Below are 21,508 nucleotides of genomic sequence, written 5' to 3' on the forward strand. Positions count from 1 at the left end.
GTGTGTGTGTGTGTGTGTCTGTGTGTGTGTGTGTGTCTGTGTGTGTGTGTGTCTGTCTGTGTGTGTGTGTGTGTCTGTGTGTGTGTGTGTGTCTGTGTGTGTGTGTGTGTGTGTCTGTGTGTGTCTGTCTGTCTATGTCTGTGTGTGTCTGTGTGTGTGTGTCTGTCTGTGTGTGTGTGTGTGTGTGTGTGTGTGTGTCTGTGTGTGTCTGTGTGTGTGTCTATCTATGTGTGTGTGAGTGTGTGTGTGTGTGAGTGTGAGTGTGTGAGTGTGTGTGAGTGTGAGTGTGTGAGTGTGTGTGTGTGTGAGTGTGTGAGTGTGTGTGTCTGTGTGTGTGTGTGTGAGTGTGTGTGTCTGTGTGTGTGAGTGTGAGTGTGTGTGTCTGTGTGTGTATCTGTGTGTGTGTGAGTGTGTGTGTGAGTGTGTGTGTCTGTGTGTGTGTGTGTGAGTGTGTGTGTGTATGTGTGTGTGTGTGAGTGTGTGTGTGTGAGTGTGTGTGTCTGTGTGTGTGTGTGTGTGTGAGTGTGTGTCTGTCTATGTCTGTGTGTGTCTGTGTGTGTCTGTCTGTGTGTGTGTGTGTGTGTGAGTGTGTGTCTGTCTATGTCTGTGTGTGTCTGTCTGTGTGTGTGTGTGTGTGTGTGTGTGTGTGTGTGTCTGTGTGTGTGTGTGTGTCTGTGTGTGTGTGTGTGTCTGTCTATGTCTGTGTGTGTCTGTGTGTGTGTGTCTGTCTGTGTGTGTGTGTGTGTGTGTGTGTGTGTGTCTGTGTGTGTCTGTCTGTGTGTGTGTGTGTGTGTGTGAGTGTGTGTCTGTCTATGTCTGTGTGTGTCTGTGTGTGTGTGTCTGTCTGTGTGTGTGTGTGTGTGTGTGTGTGTCTGTGTGTGTCTGTCTGTGTGTGTGTGTGTGTGTGTGTCTGTGTGTGTGTGTGTGTCTGTGTGTGTGTGTGTGTGTGTGTGTGTGTCTGTCTATGTGTGTGTGTGTGTCTGTGTGTGTGTGTCTGTCTTTGTGTGTGTGTGTCTATGTGTGTGTGTGTCTGTGTGTGTGTCTGTGTGTGTGTGTGTCTGTCTATGTGTGTGTGTGTCTGTGTGTGTGTCTGTCTGTGTGTGTGTGTGTCTGTATGTGTGTCTGTCTGTGTGTGTGTGTGTCTGTCTGTCTCTGTGTGTGTGTGTGTGTGTGTGTCTGTCTGTCTATGTGTGTATGTGTATGTGTACATCTCCGTCTATATTGCATTTCATTCCCCAGGGCATGGCTTTACCACTTTAAAAACCTTCCCATAGTGGACACAAGGGACAACCTCTCTGTGTGTGTGTGTGTATTCAGTCAACTGAATGAGAGGAGGAGAGTGATCCTCAGGTATTTATCTTTGGATGAAGAGGAGGGGGAAGTTGGTCGGAAGACACTACAGTCTCATCAAGGACAGGGGAAGCAGATGGACTAGTTGTCTCCGCTTCCTCCCATTTTGTGGACTCTGAACTGAATCTTACTCTTGGACAATCTAATCAGAGCAATCGAATTTGGACACAAGGAGCTTCAGGAAACTCTGAGAGCATCCTCAGATGAGAATGTAAAGTGCCAGCCCTACCAAAGAGGCAATCTGGAATCTCATCAGACGCTGCCTGGGTGACCTCGTTTAACTGGTTTGGACCAGTCGGAGTTGGAAGACACAAATTCACAAGAACCATGAGGCAATGGCGGTTGTGTCCCTGTACAAGGACCAATAAGATGGTGGCCCAGGTAGCTCAGGTGACCTTGAGCCAATGGGATGGAGATCCACCGGTTCAATTGAAGAGGAAGACTCTAAGAGTCAGGAGTCGGGGTGATACCGCTCCAGCAACTGAAGACCAACCGTCATAGAGAAGGTGGACCCCACGGACCACGGAGATCAGAACACCAGGGAATGCCTGGCCAGTGGAGTCTCCTTTCCTCCTCATTGGCTGCTCATGGAGGGTCAGGGATTCTGGGAGAGTGCACACAGGAAATCAGTTTGTGAACCCACGTGGTTTTTAGCTGAGAGAATAAAGGTTGCTTGTCAGTCAACAGAGGTTCTCTGTGCCTCACTGATCATTATTACACGAGGGGGGGGGGTGACTCTTGTGACAATGGGATCGTTGTCCATTCAGAAATCCGACGGTGGCAGGGAAGAAGCTAACCCTGGGTCGTTGAGTGTGGGTCTTCTGGCTCCTGTACCTCCTCATGGAAGACAGTAATGAGAAGAAGTGTGTTGGGTCCTGGGTTTGCCTGTACACCAGTTCCGGTGTCTTTCGGAGTTTTGCTGCCTCTAGATCCCTTGCAGCGCCTGCAAGGGTGGGTGAGTGAGAATGAGAATGTGTGTGTTAATGTGCAAAACCCTCTTTAATGTCTGTTTAAAGAGCAAACAGGAGGAAATCTGCAGATACTGGAAATTCAAACAACACACACAAAATGCTGGTGGAACACAGCAGGCCAGGCAGCATCTGTAGCGACATTGCTTCTCCCTATAGATTCTGCCTGGCCTGCTGTGTTCCACCAGCATTTTGTGTGTGTTGTTAATGCCTGTTTGTTGTTTTTTTTCTTGCCCGTAGCCCCCACCCCCCAGCGTGCTGGGTTCATCTCTGTCCCTTTACTCTTCCCACCCCTTCGCCTTCCAGTTACCCTCCCTCACTCCCCCCCCCCCAAATTCAGTCCTGAAGAAGGGTCTCGGCCCCAAGTTTCGACTGGTGCATTCCTTTCCGAAGACGCTGCCTGGCCTGCCGAGTTCCTCCTTGCAGCACAGCTTCTCGTGCCTTGCAGAGTCTCGATTGTGAGCGAGCGTCACGACCGGCATCTTTGGCCCGTGGATCCTTCCCCGTGGCCACCTCCTGTCGTTCGGTGCCTGTTCCGGGGGCTTTTGGCCTGTGGCTTCCATGAAGAGGCACCACGGCCAGCATGGCACCGTTGGACCACAAGACCATCAGACATAGAAGCAGAATTGGGCCATTCAGCCCATCGAGTCTGTTCCGCCATTCCATTTCTTTCTCAGCCCCAGTCTCCTTCCTCCTCCATGTAATCCTTTAACCTCTGCCTCAAATGTACCCAACGACTTGGCATTGAATTCCATAGGTTTTATTCTGAAGCCCATTGTAAATCGTCCTGATTAGGCCGGGGTTAAATAGGTGGTTTGCTGGACGATGTGGCTCCTTGGGAGTTTGTAGACCACTCATAGTACTGGTGTTGCTGCACTTTTGCCTGTTTGTATGTAAGTGCCTGTTTGTTAGTAGTTTTAATGCCTCTAGATTCTTGCCTTAAAGTTCCTTAAGGCTGTTACAGCTGCTGGGGGTGGTAGTGGGATAAGCTCCCAATGGCGTGCATCACAACCAAACCCAGCTCCTGGCCTTCACCTGGGGCTTAGCTACTAAACCCTGTGGCACCGTTTCTACCGAAAGGCAGGCGACTGGCACCCTAAAACCAGTGGCTTCGGGCAGATGGGGCCCGTCGGCCTCTCATCGGGGAGAAGGAACGGTCTGCTCTCAGGCCTCCGCTGCCTTGTGGCCGTACCCACTCATGGGGAAAGGCTTCGGGAGCAAATCGCAGAGGGAAACAATCCAGAGCTGGCGGTCCTACGTGGAGTTCAATGCTGACAACTCTTGTGACGTCACTACCACTGTTTTTTGTTGGGATTGCGTTCCCTGCAAATCCTGCATTGCACCTCCAGCGCCTGATGGGGTATTCTTGCCTGTAGCTCCCTTCAGTGCTTTTCTAGTACGCCTGTAGTTCACCCCCACAGCCCGACTGCCGTTCCCCTTACCTGAGGTTTGTTTCACTGGCGGTTCCAGAGGCCGGGTCACCGCTACCCAAGAACTGGCGTTTTCACCCCCAGTGGCCAGGAGGGCTCCACGTCCCACATACCCAGGGGGTGGGTGAGGGTTGGCCTCTGAAGGGGCTGCCCCTCAGGTTATAGTGACACCCCAGCCCCGAATCTAAGCAGTCATTCAAGGCTGTAAGCAGTTGGATGCCTTGGAGTGAGGGGGTTGGGGCAAGGGGCCACTCCCCAGCCCACGGCCTGCCTCTCGGATATCCCTGGAGAGGGAACACTGAAGTCAGTGACAGTCACAGGGGCTCCAGGATGTTCTGGACAGAGAAGGCAGTGATATCATTCGGACAGGGGCACTGAGGGGAGACAGTAAGGGAGGAAGAGGGTCACGGAGATAGTGAGGGTGTGAGAGAAATGAAATGGGTATAGAGGAGACAAGGGGCCACTAAGATGGTTGGATATAGAGGGAGGTGTAGTACAGGGGAGTCATTTAAACAAGGAGAGGCTGGATTGGGGTCCCATCGATGGGGAGGTTGTGAGGGACTGGAATGGTGTTGCAGAAATGATGAGGGGTGCAGGGGAGAGAGCGAGAGGTCACAGAAATGGAGAGGTGTAGGGGAGGGAGGGGATCACAGGGACAGGGAGGAAGGGGGGCACGCTGATGGGGTGGGGTGTAGGTGTGGGAGGGGATCACAGAGACAGGGTGGGGTGTAGGGGAGGGAGGGGTCATGGAGACGGAATGGGAGGGGATCACAGAGACGGGGAGTGTAGGAGAGGGAGGTCGCAGAGATGGAGAGGGGCATCAGGGGGAGGGAGGACGTCACAGAGATGGCAAAGAGTGTAGAGGGGAGAGCATCACAGAGACTGCGAGGGGTGTGGGGGGTGTCATGGAGGGATATAAGGAGATTACAGAGACTGGAAGGGGTGGGGGGGACAGCGTCACAGAGATGGTGAGGGGTGTAGGGGGAAGGGCGTCAGAGGGACGGAGGGGGTGAAGGGAGAGAGTCAAAGAGGGGGAGGTGTGTGAGGGAGTCACAGATATGAGAAGGGGTATGGGGGGAGGGCATCACAGAGACGGCGAGGGGTGTGTGGGGGGACAGTCAAAGAGATGGGGAGGGGTGAGGAGGCTGGAGGGGGAGATTCTCGTGAGGTGTTGGCACTGCATTCACCCCAACCGAGGTTTAACGAAGAACCTGGGAACAACCAGAAGACTTAGATACTTTCCAAGTACAGTATCTGAATATCAGGCAGAAACCGACGGGGAAATGCAGAAGGGAGATTGTGAAATCTCCCAAAGTGTGAACTCTGCAAATTCAGACAAGCACGTGAATGTTACTGAACTCAAACCACACAGATGATGAAAGCAAAAAATCATGGGTGGCACACGCAAAGCAAAAGTAGGTCAGTAAATTCACAGCGGGAGCTTCACTCTGTGTCTGACCCCGGGAGTGTGTGATGGGACGTTGAGGAGGGGGTTTCACTCTGTGTCTGACCCCGGGAGTGTGTGATGGGACGGTGTGGAGGGAGCTTCACTCTGTGTCAGACCCCGGGAGTGTGTGATGGGACGGTGTGGAGGGAGCTTCACTCTGTGTCTGACCCCGGGAGTGTGTGATGGGACGGTGTGGAGGGAGCTTCACTCTGTGTCTGACCCCGGGAGTGTGTGATGGGACGGTGTGGAGGGAGCTTCACTCTGTGTCTGACCCCGGGAGTGTGTGATGGGACGGTGTGGAGAGAGCCTCACTCTGTGTCTGACCCCGGGAGTGTGTGATGGGACGGTGTGGAGAGAGCCTCACTCTGTGTCTGACCCCGGGAGTGTGTGATGGGACGGTGAGGAGGGAGTTTCACTCTGTGTCTGACCCCGGGAGTGTGTGATGGGACGGTGTGGAGTGAGCTTCACTCTGTGTCTGACCCCAGGAGTGTGATGGGACGGTGTGGAGGGAGCTTCAATCTGTGTCTGACCCCGGAGTGTGTGATGGGACGGTGTGGAGGGAGTTTCACTCTGTGTCTGACCCCGGGAGTGTGTGATGGGACGGTGTGGAGAGAGATTCACTCTCTGTCTGACCCTGGGAGTGTGTGATGGGACGGTGTGGAGGGAGCTTCACTCTGTGTCTGACCCCGGGAGTGTGTGGAGGGATGGTGTGGAGGGAGCTTCACTCTGTGTCTGACCCCGGGAGTGTGTGATGGGACGGTGTGGAGGGAGCTTCACTGTGTGTCTGACCCCGGGTGTGTGTGATGGGACGGTGTGGAGGGAGCTTCACTCTGTGTCAGACCCCGGGAGTGTGTGATGGGACGGTGTGGAGGGAGCTTCACTCTGTGTCTGACCCCGGGAGTGTTTGATGGGATAATGTGGAGGGATATTCACTCTGTGTCTGACCCCGGGAGTGTGTGATGGGACGGTGTGGAGGGAGCTTCACTCTGTGTCTGACCCCGGGAGTGTGTGATGGGACGGTGTGGAGGGAGCTTCACTCTGTGTCTGACCCCAGGAGTGTGTGATGGTACGGTGTGGAGGGAGCTTCACTCTGTGTCTGACCCTGGGAGTGTGTGATGGGACAGTGTGGAGGGAGTTTCACTCTGTGTCTGACCCCGGGAGTGTGTGATGGGACGATGTGGAGGGAGCTTCACTCTGTGTCTGACCCTGGGAGTGTGTGATGGGACGGTGTGGAGGGAGTTTCACTCTGTGTCTGACCCCGGGAGTGTGTGATGGGACGGTGTGGAGGGAGATTCACTCTGTGTCTGACCCCGGGAGTGTGTGATGGGACGGTGTGGAGGGAGCCTCACTCTGTGTCTGACCCCGGGAGTGTGTGATGGGACGGTGTGGAGGGAGATTCACTCTGTGTCTGACCCTGGGAGTGTGTGATGGGACAGTGTGGAGGGAGCTTCACTCTGTGTCTGACCCCGAGAGTATGTGATGGGACGGTGTGGAGGGAGATTCACTCTGTGTCTGACCCCGGGAGTGTGTGATGGGACGGTGTGGAGGGAGATTCACTCTGTGTCTGACCCCGGAGAGTGTGATGGGACGGTGTGGAGGGAGATTCACTCTGTGTCTGACCCCGGGAGTGTGTGATGAGACGGTGTGGAGGGAGATTCACTCTGTGTCTGACCCCGGGAGTGTGTGATGGGACAGTGTGGAGGGAGTTTCACTCTATGTCTGACCCCGGGAGTGTGTGATGGGACGGTGTGGAGGGAGTTTCACTCTGTGTCTGACCCCGGGAGTGTGTGATGGGACGGTGTGGAGGGAGCTTCACTCTGTGTCTGACCCTGGGAGTGTGTGATGGGACGGTGTGGAGGGAGCCTCACTCTGTGTCTGACCCCGGGAGTGAGTGATGGGACGGTGTGGAGGGAGCTTCACTCTGTGTCTGACCCTGGGAGTGTGTGATGGGACAGTGTGGAGGGAGCTTCACTCTGTGTCTGACCCCGGGTGTGTGTGATGGGACGGTGTGGAGGGAGCCTCACTCTGTATCTGACCCCGGGAGTGTGTGATGGGACGGTGTGGAGGGAGCCTCACTCTGCCTTCCACCCATTGCCGCTGTCAGTGTTCACTAAATTTTCCGGGAAAGAAAATCAAGCTTTGGTGCGCAGAACGAGAGAAAACTGCTGCCTCATCCACTTTGCCAGCTGTGACTGAGGTCATTGTGCACAGAAATCTGACACGTTTCCTTCCTGACACAGGATCATCCTCGCCTACTCCTCATCTGTCCCTCCATCTCCTTTACCACTCTGCCTTCAGTACCTACCCTTCTCAATCTTCCCCCTCCCACCCCTCCACCACTCCCTACGTTCCTCCCCGCGCTCTCTCTGTTCTCTCCCCCACTTTTCCTCCCCGCCCCCTCCTTCCTCCCTTTCCTCTATCCCCACTCTCCTGCCTCACTGCCCCTCCCCTTGCTCTGACTCCCTCTCTCCCTCTACACTGCCCCTCCTCCCTCCTTTTCCCACTCTCCCTCTCCCCTTCACCATCTCTCCTTGCTTCCCTCTCCCCTCCCTCCTCTCTCCCCCTCCCTTGCTCTCACCCCTCTCACTCTGAGCTCTCCCTCCTCTCGCCCCCTCCCTCTCCCTTTGCCCCTCCCCCTTTTCCCCCTCTCTCTACCCTCCACTCTCTAAACTCTCTCCTTCTCCCCCACCACTCCCCGTCTCTCCTCCCCCTCTCTGCCATCTCCCTCTGCTCTCTCCCCCCTTCTTCCCTTCACTTTCCCCCTCTCCCCTCCTCCCGTCTTCTCCCCACTATCTCTCCGCCCTCTGCCCCCCGCCGCCCCCCGGACAGTCGGGAGTACTGTACTAGATTGTGAATTGTTGAGCACGGAGAAAGCCCACGTCCGCCTGCTCGACAAGGTGGGGGGGGGGGAGCACTCCCTCCCTCCTCACCACCAATCCTGCAAAATGAGTTTATTTCTGTAGGGCGAGGAGAGGGGCTGGCAGGTTTTATCCAGACGGGGAACAAAACAGGCAGACAGAAGACAGAGTAAAAACAATTTTTATACGTTAGCACAGGCTTCCGGACACAGTGCCCTGCAAGTGGGGCCAGCCACTTCCAGCAAGGGGGAAGATTGGAACAGGGGGCAGGGGAGGGGGTATGAAATCGACAAGAGGGGAAGAGAAGCAGGTGAGGTTAAGGGAAGGAATAGGAAGGAGGAAGGAGGAAGGGGGAGGGACATGATGAAGAGGAAATGGGGTAGAAGAGAATGGGGATGTGTGAGGTGGCTGGGATGGGGTGGAGGGGAGGGATGGGGAGGAGGAGGAGGGAGGGAGGGTAGAGGAAAAGAGAAGCACAGCGGGAGGAAGGAGGGGGAGAAGCAAGAATAGGATGGAAGGGTATGGGATAGGAGGGAGATGGTGGAGGGAGGGAGAAGAGGGGGGTATAACAGAAGTGAGGATGGAGAAGGGAAGCAAGGAGGGGGCAGGGAGGGAGAGAGAGACTTGGTAGGTGGAGTGAAGGTACAGGGTCAGAGGGAAGGAGGAAGGAGAAGAGGGTTGGAGGAGGGAGGGTATGCAGGAGGAGGGAAGGGTACAGGGTAGGAGAGGAGGAGGAAGGAGACGAAAGCTGGAGGAGGGAGGGTAGGAGGGAGGAGAGGAGGGTTGGAGGAGGAGACGAGGGTTGGAGGAGGAAGGAGACGAGGGTTGGAGACGAGGGTTGGAGGAGGAAGGAGACGAGGGTTGGAGGAGGAAGGAGACGAGGGTTGGAGGAGGAAGGAGACGAGGGTTGGAGGAGGAAGGAGACGAGGGTTGGAGGAGGAAGGAGACGAGGGTTGGAGGAGGAAGGAGACGAGGGTTGGAGGAGGAAGGAGACGAGGGTTGGAGGAGGAAGGAGACGAGGGTTGGAGGAGGAAGGAGACGAGGGTTGGAGGAGGAAGGAGACGAGGGTAGGAGGGAGGAGGGAAGAAAACCCAAATAGCGACATCAACACTTTCTCGCGACTAAACCCAGTCTCGCGTCCGAATCCCCCCTCCGTGCAACACCCTCTCCCAGGCCACCCACCCCTGCCAAAACAGAACCCTCTTCCTGGGACAGCGAGGGAGGGGTTGGAATCCCACCTTTCCCCTCCTCCTCTGGTGATAGGGGTGGGGGTGGGGTTTAAAGTTCCTAAACCCTTACATATATAACCTTTGATATAATATATAATATATAAAATATTATCTAAAAAATATTAAAAAGGGAAATCAAGAAAAAAAACAAGAAAAAGTGCGCTTCGTTTCAAGTATCGAGGGGGTTAAGACGGTCCCGTTAGGTGCAGGGGGTTTGGCTCAGTCCAGGAGGGGATCCGCTATGGTCCCGCGGCCCCTGATCTGCCAGCTGTCCTTCGGCACCACTGCCCCCCTCTGCCTCGCCCCGTGCCGCCCGGGACAGGGCATTCACCCAGCGCTGGAGCAAGTCCTCTGACTCGGCACTGAAGTGGAGGGTGAGGTGGCTCTGCGACATGAGGAACGAGTGCCGACGGTCCGTCTTCTCTCCGGGATCCGGGGTGCCCACCTCGAAACCGATTAGCGGGACGCTGCGGAGAGCCTTCACGTCCTGGGGGAGGGGGAAGAAGAGGGGGAGATGGTCACAGAGAGACACATATCAGAGACAGACAGAAATGGACAGCGAGACGGACAGAGAGGGAGGGGGAGATGGTCACAGAGAGACACGTCAGAGACAGACAGAAATGGACAGAGAGAGGGAGGGGGAGATGGTCACAGAGAGACACATGTCAGAGACAGACAGAAATGGACAGCGAGACGGACAGAGAGGGAGGGGGAGATGGTCACAGAGAGACACGTCAGAGACAGACAGAAATGGACAGAGAGAGGGAGGGGGAGATGGTCACAGAGAGACACGTCAGAGACAGACAGAAATGGACAGAGGGAGAGAGGGGGATATGGTCACAGAGAGACACATATCAGAGACAGACAGAAATGGACAGCAAGACGGAGAGAGAGGGAGGGGGAGATGGTCACAGAGAGACACATGTCAGAGACAGACAGAAATGGACAGCGAGACGGACAGAGAGGGAAGGGGAGATGGTCACAGAGAGACACATGTCAGAGACAGACAGAAATGGACAGAGGGAGGGAGAGAGAGGGAGGGGGAGATGGTCACAGAGAGACACGTCAGAGACAGACAGAAATGGACAGAGGGAGGGAGAGAGAGGGAGGGGGAGATGGTCACAGAGAGACACATGTCAGAGACAGACAGAAATGGACAGCGAGACGGACAGAGAGGGAGGGGGAGATGGTCACAGAGAGACACATGTCAGAGACAGACAGAAATGGACAGAGGGAGGGAGAGAGGGGGAGGGGGAGATGGTCACAGAGAGACACATGTCAGAGACAGACAGAAATGGACAGAGGGAGGGAGAGAGAGGGAGGGAGGGGGAGATGGTCACAGAGAGACACATGTCAGAGACAGACAGAAATGGACAGAGAGAGGGAGGGGGAGATGGTCACAGAGAGACACATGTCAGAGACAGACAGAAATGGACAGAGAGAGGGAGGGGGAGATGGTCACAGAGAGACACATGTCAGAGACAGACAGAAATGGACAGCGAGACGGAGAGAGAGGGAGATGGGGGAGAGAGATGGACAATGAGACGGAGGAGAGATGGGGGAGGGGGAGGAGAGAGGGTGGAGAGAGACTTTCAAATGCAGGCAACCATAGGTCATGGAAGTAAAATTAGGCCATTCGACCATCAAGTGCATTCCGTCGCGAGATTGTAGCTGATATTTATTCCCTCTCAAGACCATTCTCCCTGTAACCTTTCACGGCCTTACTAGTCAAGAAGCGATCAACCTCCAGGTTAAATACACCCAATGACTCGGCCTCCACAGCCGTCCCCCAATTTACCTCCGGCTCAAGAACGGTGTTCCTTGTGATGTTCTTAAACACTTGGGGAGGTTCGATGCCACTGAACACTAATGAACCACGACAGACGTCCTGTCGAAAGTACCCTGCCTGCTTGCGGCACAGTTTGATCCGGCAGACTGGAGGCTGCAGTCGTGGGTCAGGCCGATACCTCACAGCCACCAGGCTCCCCACTGTCAGTCGTATCGACCGGACGTGCTGCCTCAAGAAGGCATGTTGGCTTGTGACCATCACCTCTGCCAAGTACAGTGAAATACTTCAAGGGTAGCCATGGGCACACACGCAACCCAGCTATGCCCACCTCTAACAGCAGTCCACGTTCGAAGCCTTTCCCCATAATACTGGCCAACTCTTGGGGAAAGAGAGGGGGAAGAGTGAAACTTTGAGACAAATCTTCATGACGAAGAGCTCTCTCTCGTCCAGCTCCCCTTCGTGCAGCCATCAGAGGGAACTCAGGATTGTGTCACCATGACCAGGAGGATCATCCCTCCTCATCATCACCCCTCCCTCGGCTCATCAGTATCCTCCCTCGGTTCTCACTCCTCATCAGTATCCTCCCTCGGCTCATCAGTATCCTCCCTCAGCTCCCACTCCTCATCAGTATCCTCCCTCAGCTCCCACTCCTCATCAGTATCCTCCCTCGGTTCTCACTCCTCATCAGTATCCTCCCTCGGCTCATCAGTATCCTCCCTCGGCTCCCACTCCTCATCAGTATCCTCCCTCGGTTCTCACTCCTCATCAGTATCCTCCCTCGGCTCATCAGTATCCTCCCTCGGCTCTCACTCCTCATCAGTATCCTCCCTCAGCTCCCACACCTCATCAGTATCCTCCCTCAGCTCCCACTCCTCATCAGTATCCTCCCTCGGTTCTCACTCTTCATCAGTATCCTCCCTCGGCTCTCACTCCTCGCCACCCCTCCCTCGGCTCTCACTCCTCATCAGTATCCTCCCTCGGCTCTCACCCCTTGCCACCCCTCCCTCGGCTCTCACCCCTCCCTCGGCTCTCACTCTTCATCAGTATCCTCCCTCGGCTCTCACTCCTCATCAGTATCCTCCCTCAGCTCCCACTCCTCATCAGTATCCTCCCTCGGTTCTCACTCTTCATCAGTATCCTCCCTCGGCTCTCACTCCTCGCCACCCCTCCCTCGGCTCTCACTCCTCATCAGTATCCTCCCTCGGCTCTCACCCCTTGCCACCCCTCCCTCGGCTCTCACCCCTCCCTCGGCTCTCACTCCTTACCTGAGGGGCTCCGTAGATGTAGAGCACGAGGGGCTCATTCTCGGGGATGACACACCAGCCCTTGTGCCAACCCTTGGCTCCCCTCTCCATGTAATGCAGGAAGCTGCAGATGACGCTGTTCTCTGCTGCAACCGATGCCTGTTTCTGCAGAAACCATTCAACAGTGCCGCGTCAGCACACTCGTTCTCCCTCATCCACCCCCGCCACACCATCTCCCCGTGCGAGCATTCCTCTCTTGCGGAATGAAGGGGAAATGGATTTCTCTTCCAGATAGACTCAGCTGTGGGAAGAGATCTGCAGGGTCTCTCTGTGTCCAGGATGGGACAGCGTAAAGGGAGTTTCACTCAGTGTCTGATCCCGTGAGTGTGTGATGGGACGGTGTGGAGGGAGATTCACCCTGTGTCTGACCCCGGGAGTGTGTGATGGGACGGTGTGGAGGGAGCTTCACTCTGTGTCTGACCCCGGGAGTGTGTGATGGGACGGTGTGGAGGGAGCTTCACTCTGTGTCTGACCCCGGGAGTGTGTGATGGGACGGTGTGGAGGGAGCTTCACTCTGTGTCTGACCCCGGGAGTGTGTGATGGGACGGTGTGGAGGGAGCTTCACCCTGTGTCTGACCCCGGGAGTGTGTGATGGGACGGTGTGGAGGGAGCTTCACTCTGTGTCTGACCCCGGGAGTGTGTGATGGGACCGTGTGGAGGGTGATTCACTCTGTATCTGACCCCGGGAGTGTGTGATGGGACGGTGTGGAGGAAGCTTCACTCTGTGTCTGACCCCAGGAGTGTGTGATGGGACGGTGTGGAGGGAGCTTCACTCTGTGTCTGACCCCAGGAGTGTGTGATGGGACGGTGTGGAGGGAGCTTCACCCTGTGTCTGACCCCGGGAGTGTGTGATGGGACGGTCTGACCCCGGCAGTGTGTGATGGGACGGTGTGGAGGGGGTTTCACCCTGTGTCTGACCCCGGGAGTGTGTGATGGGACGGTGCGGAGGGGGTTTCACCCTGTGTCTGACCCCGGGAGTGTGTGATGGGACGGTGCGGAGGGGGTTTCACCCTATGTCTGGGCAGGCTGAGATGGGTTGGTACGATGGGTGGTACTGGACCAATCCCTAACCTCCAGGATGGACTTTCTCCGTTGGGAATACGATGCCCGCTGTGGCGTTCCCGCTGGCGATCCGTGCAGAACCTCGTAGCAATCCCGACACACCCTGTTGGTGCGGTTGTTATCGTACACCAGCCGAGCCCGGAATTCTGAACATTTCCCACACACCACCTGTGGAGATCATCAGGGATGGGGTGGTGTGGAGAGACACAGGTTAAACCCCCTTGCTGTAGGCACTTCTTCCCATCCAAATCCTGCTGGTATCCCTGACCCCAGCCAGTCACCCCAGCTCCCCTACATCCCATGCAGTGCACCCATTCTCTCAGGAATAAGGGAATTCTCCAGAATTTCCTCAGGGGTGTACTTGGATCAATGCCCCCCCCCCACCCTATTCCCCCTTTTCTCTGATCACCCAATCCAGGGACATATGGGGCACAGAAGATGGCAATATTCTCTGCTGGATACGGACAGTGGAACTGTGCAAGGTATTCCGAATATAGTATGGAGCTTGGAAGTTCGCATGGTATTCCCTGTGGGATACAGACAGTGGGCCTTTGCACAGTATTCTAGGAATAGTATGGAGCCTGGAACTGCACGCAGTATCCCCCCTGGGATACAGACACTATTACCTTTGGATCACCGAGAAGGGAACTGGGCAAGTTACTCCCTGTGGGATACAGACTCTGGAACTGTTCCAGTGGGATATGATCATCGGAACTGTGCAAGGCATTCCTTGTAGGATATCAAGTCTGTCACTAAGAGTAGACTCCCCTCTGTGGGATACGGAACCCAGAACGGTGCACGATATTCTGGATGTAATCAGAAAACCGGGACGGAGCACAAAATTTAAAGTCTGTAACTAAGTAGACACTTTATTGTTCCTTTAATTCCTAACTTCCCTGAAATGCCTGAGAAAAATGTTATGAACTTATTTTTTTCCATTAATCCACTAGGTAAAGGTTTAATATCAATTATTCGAGATAAATTAGCAGCCTTACGACGTGCCCCTGTGGATAAAATTTAAATGGCATGGGAGCAGGATTTAAACACCTCCTTATCTGATGAGACTTGGGACTCGATTCTCAAATCGGTTAATTCAACCTCTCTTTGTGCTCGCCATTGCCTTTTACAGTTTAAGATTGTTCATAGAGCCCATATGTCTAAATCTAAATTATCTCGATTTTACCCTAATATTAGTCCTCTTTGTGATAAATGCAAAAGGGGCGAGGCCTCTCTCATTCATATGTACTGGTTCTAGCTTGGAGAAATTTTGGAAAGATATCTTCATAACGTTATCGTATATTCTGAATCACCACCTAGAACCAAACCCTTTAATTGCTTTGTTCGGTTTCTGGGGTGAGACAGATTTATGTCTGAGTCCGACTAAGTGTCGAATATTATCTTTTGCTTCTCTCCTGGCTAGACGTTTAATCCTCCTTCGATGGAGAGATGTTGCCCCACCCACGCATGCTCAATGGCTTAACGATATTATGGCCTGCTTGGACCTTGAAAAAATTCATTATTCAGTTCTTAATTCGGATTTAAAGTTCCATAAGGTCTGGGGACCTTTTATTGGGTACTTTCATAACCTTCCTCTTAACTAAGGTTTTTTTTTCGGTCCCTTCCTTTCAGCTCCTTTTTCTTTTGGTCGTAGGCATTATTATCTTCTGTTGCTAAGTGTATTCACAGATTGGGGGTTTGATTGTCCTGATTTATATTCTCTATATTGTGTTGTGGTTGGTCTGGAGTTTTTTTTTGTGTTGTGGGGCTTGGGGAGGATACTAATTTTACTTGTCTTCAATTTGGGTGCTTTTTTAATTATCTTTCTTTGTATCATATTGTTATTGTACGCTTATTTTTGCACTGTATCAATGTTCTTCATTTTGATCTGGGGCTTTTTTTATCTGTAGTTATGTAGAAAATGTATAAAAAAAAACTAATTTTAAAAGAAGTCTGTAACTAAGAACAATATCCTTGGTGTAATAGTGGGTCTGAAACTGCGTGGAAGTGTGATCGATTGTCTTGGATTTCTTTTGAATTTAGGGATCGCAAGATCCTGTTGGACATTGGAATGTAGAATACTGCAAGTCAGGTTCACTGGTTCATTAGCAAGACTGATGGCGAGGGAGCTACACTGCCTTGGTTGTGGCAAGGACTAGGCAGAGGCCACGGGGCTGCCTGTTGCAGCCGACCAGGAGGGAAAACGCCAAGGAAGCATGGGAGAGCCGCTGCAGGGCGTGCTGGAATCCACACTCGAATTAGAGGCTAGTCCCTTCCGTCAGTGCTGCCCTCCAGTGTTCGCTCGTTGCTGCCCTCTGGTGCTCGCTCGGTGATGCTCTCCGGTGCTCACTCTCCCAGTGTAGAACAAACTGGACGAGGAAAACCTACCATCAATTCTACAGTCACACCACCCAGGGACTTGGGCTGTATTTTTTTTGTTCTTTATGTCAGTATGGTTTTCAGAAATCTCAGCCATGCATGCTATTTGTGATACCTACTATGTGCAGTGTGCTATGTGCTGTCGGTAATGTGTTTTGGTTATATTTATGTACGTTTCCTTTAGGTTGTCATAGCTGTGGGGGTGATAGTGGGATAAGCTCACACTACCTATTACACGCTCCCAGCGATGTTGGTCTCAAATAAGCTGATAAAGTCAGACTCCTGGAAGGGGCAAAGGGGGGGTTACTGGCACCTTCAAAACCAATCACCGGGCAGATGGGACTCAGCAGCTCGCCCAGGAGGAGGAAAACTCCGATCTCAAACCTCCGCTGCATTGTGGCTAAACCCACTCATGGGGAAGACTTGGGGAGTAAAAGTCTGGAGCTGGCCTCCCTCAGACAGTCCCACGCTGAGTTCAAACTCCTGCGACTGCATCGCTCTCCTGCTGTTTCTTTGGTTGCATGGAGAGGGGGAGCCTGAGACGCGCGTAACAGCCTGCTCTCCGTATCGTGCCGCCCCGGCAGCTGAGACACAACTTCTATGGTCGACCCTGACCCGGACGAAGGGCCTCATTCACGTATGGTTGAATAATAATTAAACTAGAACTTGACTTGGCAGCAAGGCAAGGGTTAACAACGTCCAGGCGAGGATAGTGTGCTGTCAGCCCAAACAAGAAAGGTCTTTGCAGAGTATCGCTTCCCATGGCACACCAGGGGTCTGCAGACGAGCTAAGACGATAACAAAAGGATTTGAAACACACAATCCAACTAAGGATTACTAACTTCAAAGAGTCATCGGTCGTTAGCGTGTCCCTTCCACTAACTTTTAATGCCTGTATTGTGAATGGCAATTGATGTTGCATATAAGGGATCTGAACAGTTTACCAAATGGTCAATATCCGTAACTGCTGGTCGGTTCTTTAGAAGGATAGCATTTCTCTGTTCAGACTTCAGAACAGTGTGGGTAACAGGGACCATGCTGTTTTCCTCGTGCACAAGTAAGATAAAGTATGTTTGAGGAATGAGAGCAGGTGTTCAGTTATTCAGCAACAACAGTTTCTGCGACAACTGCCCACGGCGTTCCATGTGGGATAGATAGCAGGGCTGTGCACAGGAATCCCTGTGGGTTGTAAAGTCCGTAAATGCACAGTATTCCAGGTGTAACAGGAAGCCAGGAACTGTGTGTGGTATTCCCTGCATGTCAGAATTGTGCACGGTATTCCTTGTGCGATACAGAGACTGGAACTGTGCACAGTATTCCTTATGGGATACAGGGACCAGAACTGGGCGTATCATTCCCAGTGTAACATGGGCACTGAAACTGTAAACAATATTCCCAGTGCGACACAGAGACTGGAACTGCACACAGCATTCCTTGTGGGATACGGAGACCAGAACGGTACACGGCACTTCCAGTGCGATACGGGGACCAGAACAGCTTATGGAATTCACGGTGGGATACGGAGACTGCGACTGTGCACAGCATTCCAATGGGATATAGATCTCAAGCCATGCAGGGTGTTCCCAATGCGACCCGCGCAGGGTATCGCAGTGCAACGGTGGGGTGGGGGGCAGGCCTGTACACAGTATTCTCAGTGGGGTATGGAGACTGCACGGTATTCCCAATTTGACATGGATGCTTGAACTGTCCCACTGGGATACTGGGACCTGAATTGCACGGTATTCCCAGTGGGATTTTATTTATTTGTTTGCTTGTTTAGCAATACGGTGCAAAGTTGGCCATTCGGCCACTTCGGGCCATGCAGCCCCAGCAACCCCCACCACCCTGATTAACCCTAACCCAATCATGGGACAGTTAACCAACCCGGAACGTCTTTGTACTGTGGGGGGGGGGGGTGGAGGGAACACACTCATTCCATGGGGAGGGTGTACAGAGGCTCATTACAAAAACAGAGCCGGCATTGAACTCCGAACACTTGAACTCCCTGGGATGGAGACCAGAGCCGGGCGCAGCGCTCCTGGATGGGGCATTGGACGGCGGCGGGGAGGGAGCGGAGCGCGCCGGGCAGGACGGTACTCACGTGGCCGCAGGCCTTGCAGTGATGCCTGCGCTTCGTGATGGAGTTAAACGGTTCTTGGCACTTCATACACATGCTGACCTCCTTCTCGCGGATCGGAGTGGGAGCCCGCTTTCCCAGCTCCGTGTTCTGCGCACGGAGAAGATTGCATCAGGTCGCTGCACCTCTCAAAACCTTCCAGGCTTTCCCAAAGCCTGTTTACCTCCATGCCCTCCCTCTCACACTTCCTCTCTGAAGTGGAGATGCGTCAGAACTTCCTTCCTAGTCTGAGATATCCCGAGATATGAGCACCACCAACGACTCATCTGGGTCCAAGCACGCAGACACTACGGACGCGAAAGCTCACCAGCACCTCAACTTCCTCGGAAAGTGGAAGGAATTCAGCACGTCCCAACCTCGACAGATGCGCCGCAGAGTCTGGATTCATCACAGTAACTATGCAGCCAGAGACCACAAGGAAACCACAGAGGGTTTTGGCACACACCCCTCCGAACCTTTTCTCTTCATGTACCTGTCCAAGTGTCCTTTAAATGTTCATGTGCCTGCCTCAACCACCTCCTCAGGCAGCTCATTCCATATAGAGACCACCCTCCTATTAAATCTCTCCCCTCTCACCTTAAACCTGTGCCCTCTGGTTCTTCATTTCCCAACCCTGAGGGAAAAAGACTGTGTGCATTCACCCTATCTATACCCCTCATGATTTTATACACCTTCATAAGGTCACCCTTCAGTTTCCTACGCTCCGAGGAATCAAACCTGCCCAACGTCTCCCCATAACTCAGTCCCTCGAGTCTCGGAAACATCCTCGTAAATCTCCTCTGCCCTCTTCCCAGCTTCCTGCAGCAGGGCGACCAGAACTGAGCACAGTACTCCAAGTGTGGTAATGTCAGTAACATCCTGTACAATAACGACACAACATCCCAACGAAAGCCAGCACAATAAATGCTTTCTTCGCCACACTGTCTACACGTGACCCCACTTTGATGGAATCATGTACCTGTACCCTGGGTCTCTCTGTTCTACAACACTCCTCAGCGTCTGACTGTTCACTGTGCAAGTCCTACCTGGCTTTGACGTCCCAATGCAACACCTCGAACTTAACTGGATTGAGAGCCATTTGCAAACCCTCTTTTCACACACCTTGCTGACCAAGACCTCCCAGTAATTTCTGATAAACTTTGTCACGGTCTGTGACACCAACCATTTCAGTACCACCTGCAAAACTGCTTGGACGTTGACGTCTAAATCGTTTGTATAACGAACGTCCGCGCTGGCCCATGCAGGACACCACGAGACACAGGCTTCCGGTCCCAGAAACAATCTGAGCACCGCCCAGAGAGACTGGCGCCGGGCTCGAGGACAGCTTTTACAGATGACACCACAGGAAGCATCCTTATCCAGATGCATCATGGTTTGGGTTTGACGACCGCAAGGATGCGCAGAGAGTGGCGGACACAGCTCAGCACATCACGGAGACCAGCCTCCCCTCCATTGCCCCTGCCTACACTTCCCTCTGCCTCACTAAAGCAGCCAGCAGGATCAAAGCCCCCACACACCCCGGACACTCTCTTCTCCCCGCTCCGAAGCCACATTCAAGGACATCTTCAACGCACTTTCACTGTGACTGTGATACTCTACTCTGTTTCCCACTGTATTATCTTGATGTACTGCGGCACAGTGGTCCCTTAAGGTTGTTGTAGCCGGGGTGGTAATGGGGACGAGCTCCCACTACCTATTGAATGCTCCCGATGGCGTGCACCTCAAATAGCCTCTGACAACCAAGTCCAGCTCCTGGTCTTTATGCGTGGTTTAGCTACTCAGCCCTACTGACGAGAAGGGATGGGGCAAAGGCAGGTTACTGGTACAGGTTTCCCCCGCAATCCGAAGGTACAGCGTTCCTATGAAACCATTTGTAATCCAAAATGCCGTAAAGCGAAGAAACAATTACCATTAATTTATATGGGAAAAATTTTTTGAGCGTTCGCAGACCCAAAAAAATAACCTACCAAATCAAAGCAAGTAACACATGAAACCTAAAATAACACTGACATATAGTAAAAGCAGGAATGATCTGATAAATTTACACCCTATATAAAGTAGAAATATTGTAGGTACGGTGTAGTTTCCCTTATCAAACTCGGGAAGGCAGCGAGCCAAAATCGATTTGGAGAAAAGAAAATTTGGCACGTGCACACGTACCCGCATGCCCGCACAAGGCTTCCCAGTCATTGTAGTCTTTCTCGGGGTAAACACACGTATAGAGCGGGGGTCTTTTTTTCGCAAAAGCGAAAATCCTCTTTGGTTAGCGAAAACTGGTACTAATGCAAGTCTTTCGTAACAGCGACTTGTCGTGAAGCGGACGTTCGAAAAGCAGGGGGGGGCCACCTGCACCTTTAAAACCAGTCGCTTTGGGCAGACGGGGATCATCAGCTGAGGTCGGCAGCTCATCTCGGGAAAGGAAAACTCTGATCTCAAATCTTTGTTGCTTTGAGGCTGTACCCACCCACGGGGAAGGCTTTGGGAGTACACCCTGCGGGAAAAATCAGGAGCCGCAGTCTCTAAGGCTTGAGTTCAACACTGACTGGCAACTCCTGTGACGCCACTGGTGCCAAACTGTACCGGTCTCTGCCATTCGTCAGCTGAGTGGAGGGAGGAGCCTGCTACGTGGGCAACAGTTTGATATCCAATCCTCTGGTGAGGTACCGTATGAAAGCAAGCTAATAAATATTATCAAAGTGGAGAGTAGAAGTTTTTTCAAGTATGTTAAAAGTAAAAGAGAGACAACAGTGGATATAGGACCACTAGAAAATGAGGCAGGAGAAATAATAACAGGAGACAAGGAGATGGCTGATGGACTAAATGAGTATTTTGTGCCAGTCTTCACCGTGAAGGACACTAGCAGTGTGCCAGATGTTGTAGTGTGTGAAGGAAGAGAAGTGAGTACAGTTACTGTTACTAGAGAGAAGGTGCTCAAAAAGCTGAAAGACCTAAAGGCACCCGGACCAGATGAACTGCACCCTAGGGTTCTAAAAGAGGCAGCGTTAGAGATTGTGGTGGCATTGAGAATGTGAAGAGGGTAAGGGGTGCATGTAGAAGGGGTGGGCAAGGGGTAAGTGTAGCAAAATATGTAGACAGGACCAGGAAGAGGATACGTCATTAGAGAAGTGCAGGAGAACAGGGAAGTGGTTGCTAAAATAAGATGCCAGACAGCATGTGGCACCCACAAAGAGGAAACTTGTGACTGCAAGACAATGTGTTTGGTAAAGTATTTTGAGCTATATACCTATTTTGAGTGTTTTGCTTGTGTCCATACCCATTCCAAGTATATAAGTATTCTTATTCTGAGTATTTCACGTGCTTAGCTATGCAATAGCCAATCAATTGACGGATTTGAATCGGTAACCATATTTGTGAATGTAGTACCCTGCTTTTGGGTGTAAGTATGACCTTTGTAAACCGACAAATTGGGAGTTGGCTACCTTACGCCCGAAGTGCGTGAGGCTGCAAACTCCTCTCTGAATAAAAACAGTTTCAGAGGTAATTTCGTGTCTCTGGTTTTATCCCTCAACTGAGCAGGTTAATAATTTCAGGTTAACA

General features: G+C 52.8%; 1 protein-coding gene across 1 annotated transcript in view; it reads right to left on the reverse strand.

The window, feature by feature from the left end:
• Positions 1-9,012: 9,012 nt before the first annotated feature.
• The window catches only part of LOC132380558 (FYVE, RhoGEF and PH domain-containing protein 1-like), a 39,439-nt gene continuing 26,943 nt past the window's right edge, over positions 9,013-21,508 (reverse strand). Inside the window, exons 9-12 of the mRNA XM_059949457.1 lie at positions 17,915-18,040; positions 13,447-13,605; positions 12,337-12,480; positions 9,013-9,769 (exon numbers count right to left, since the gene is read on the reverse strand). Coding sequence (XP_059805440.1) covers positions 9,482-9,769; positions 12,337-12,480; positions 13,447-13,605; positions 17,915-18,040 — 717 coding nt within the window. The 3' untranslated portion in view covers positions 9,013-9,481. The remainder of the gene's footprint in view (positions 9,770-12,336; positions 12,481-13,446; positions 13,606-17,914; positions 18,041-21,508) is intronic.

This window comes from Hypanus sabinus, chromosome 24 (genome assembly GCF_030144855.1).
Source record: "Hypanus sabinus isolate sHypSab1 chromosome 24, sHypSab1.hap1, whole genome shotgun sequence".
NCBI classification, from domain to species: Eukaryota; Metazoa; Chordata; class Chondrichthyes; order Myliobatiformes; family Dasyatidae; genus Hypanus; species Hypanus sabinus.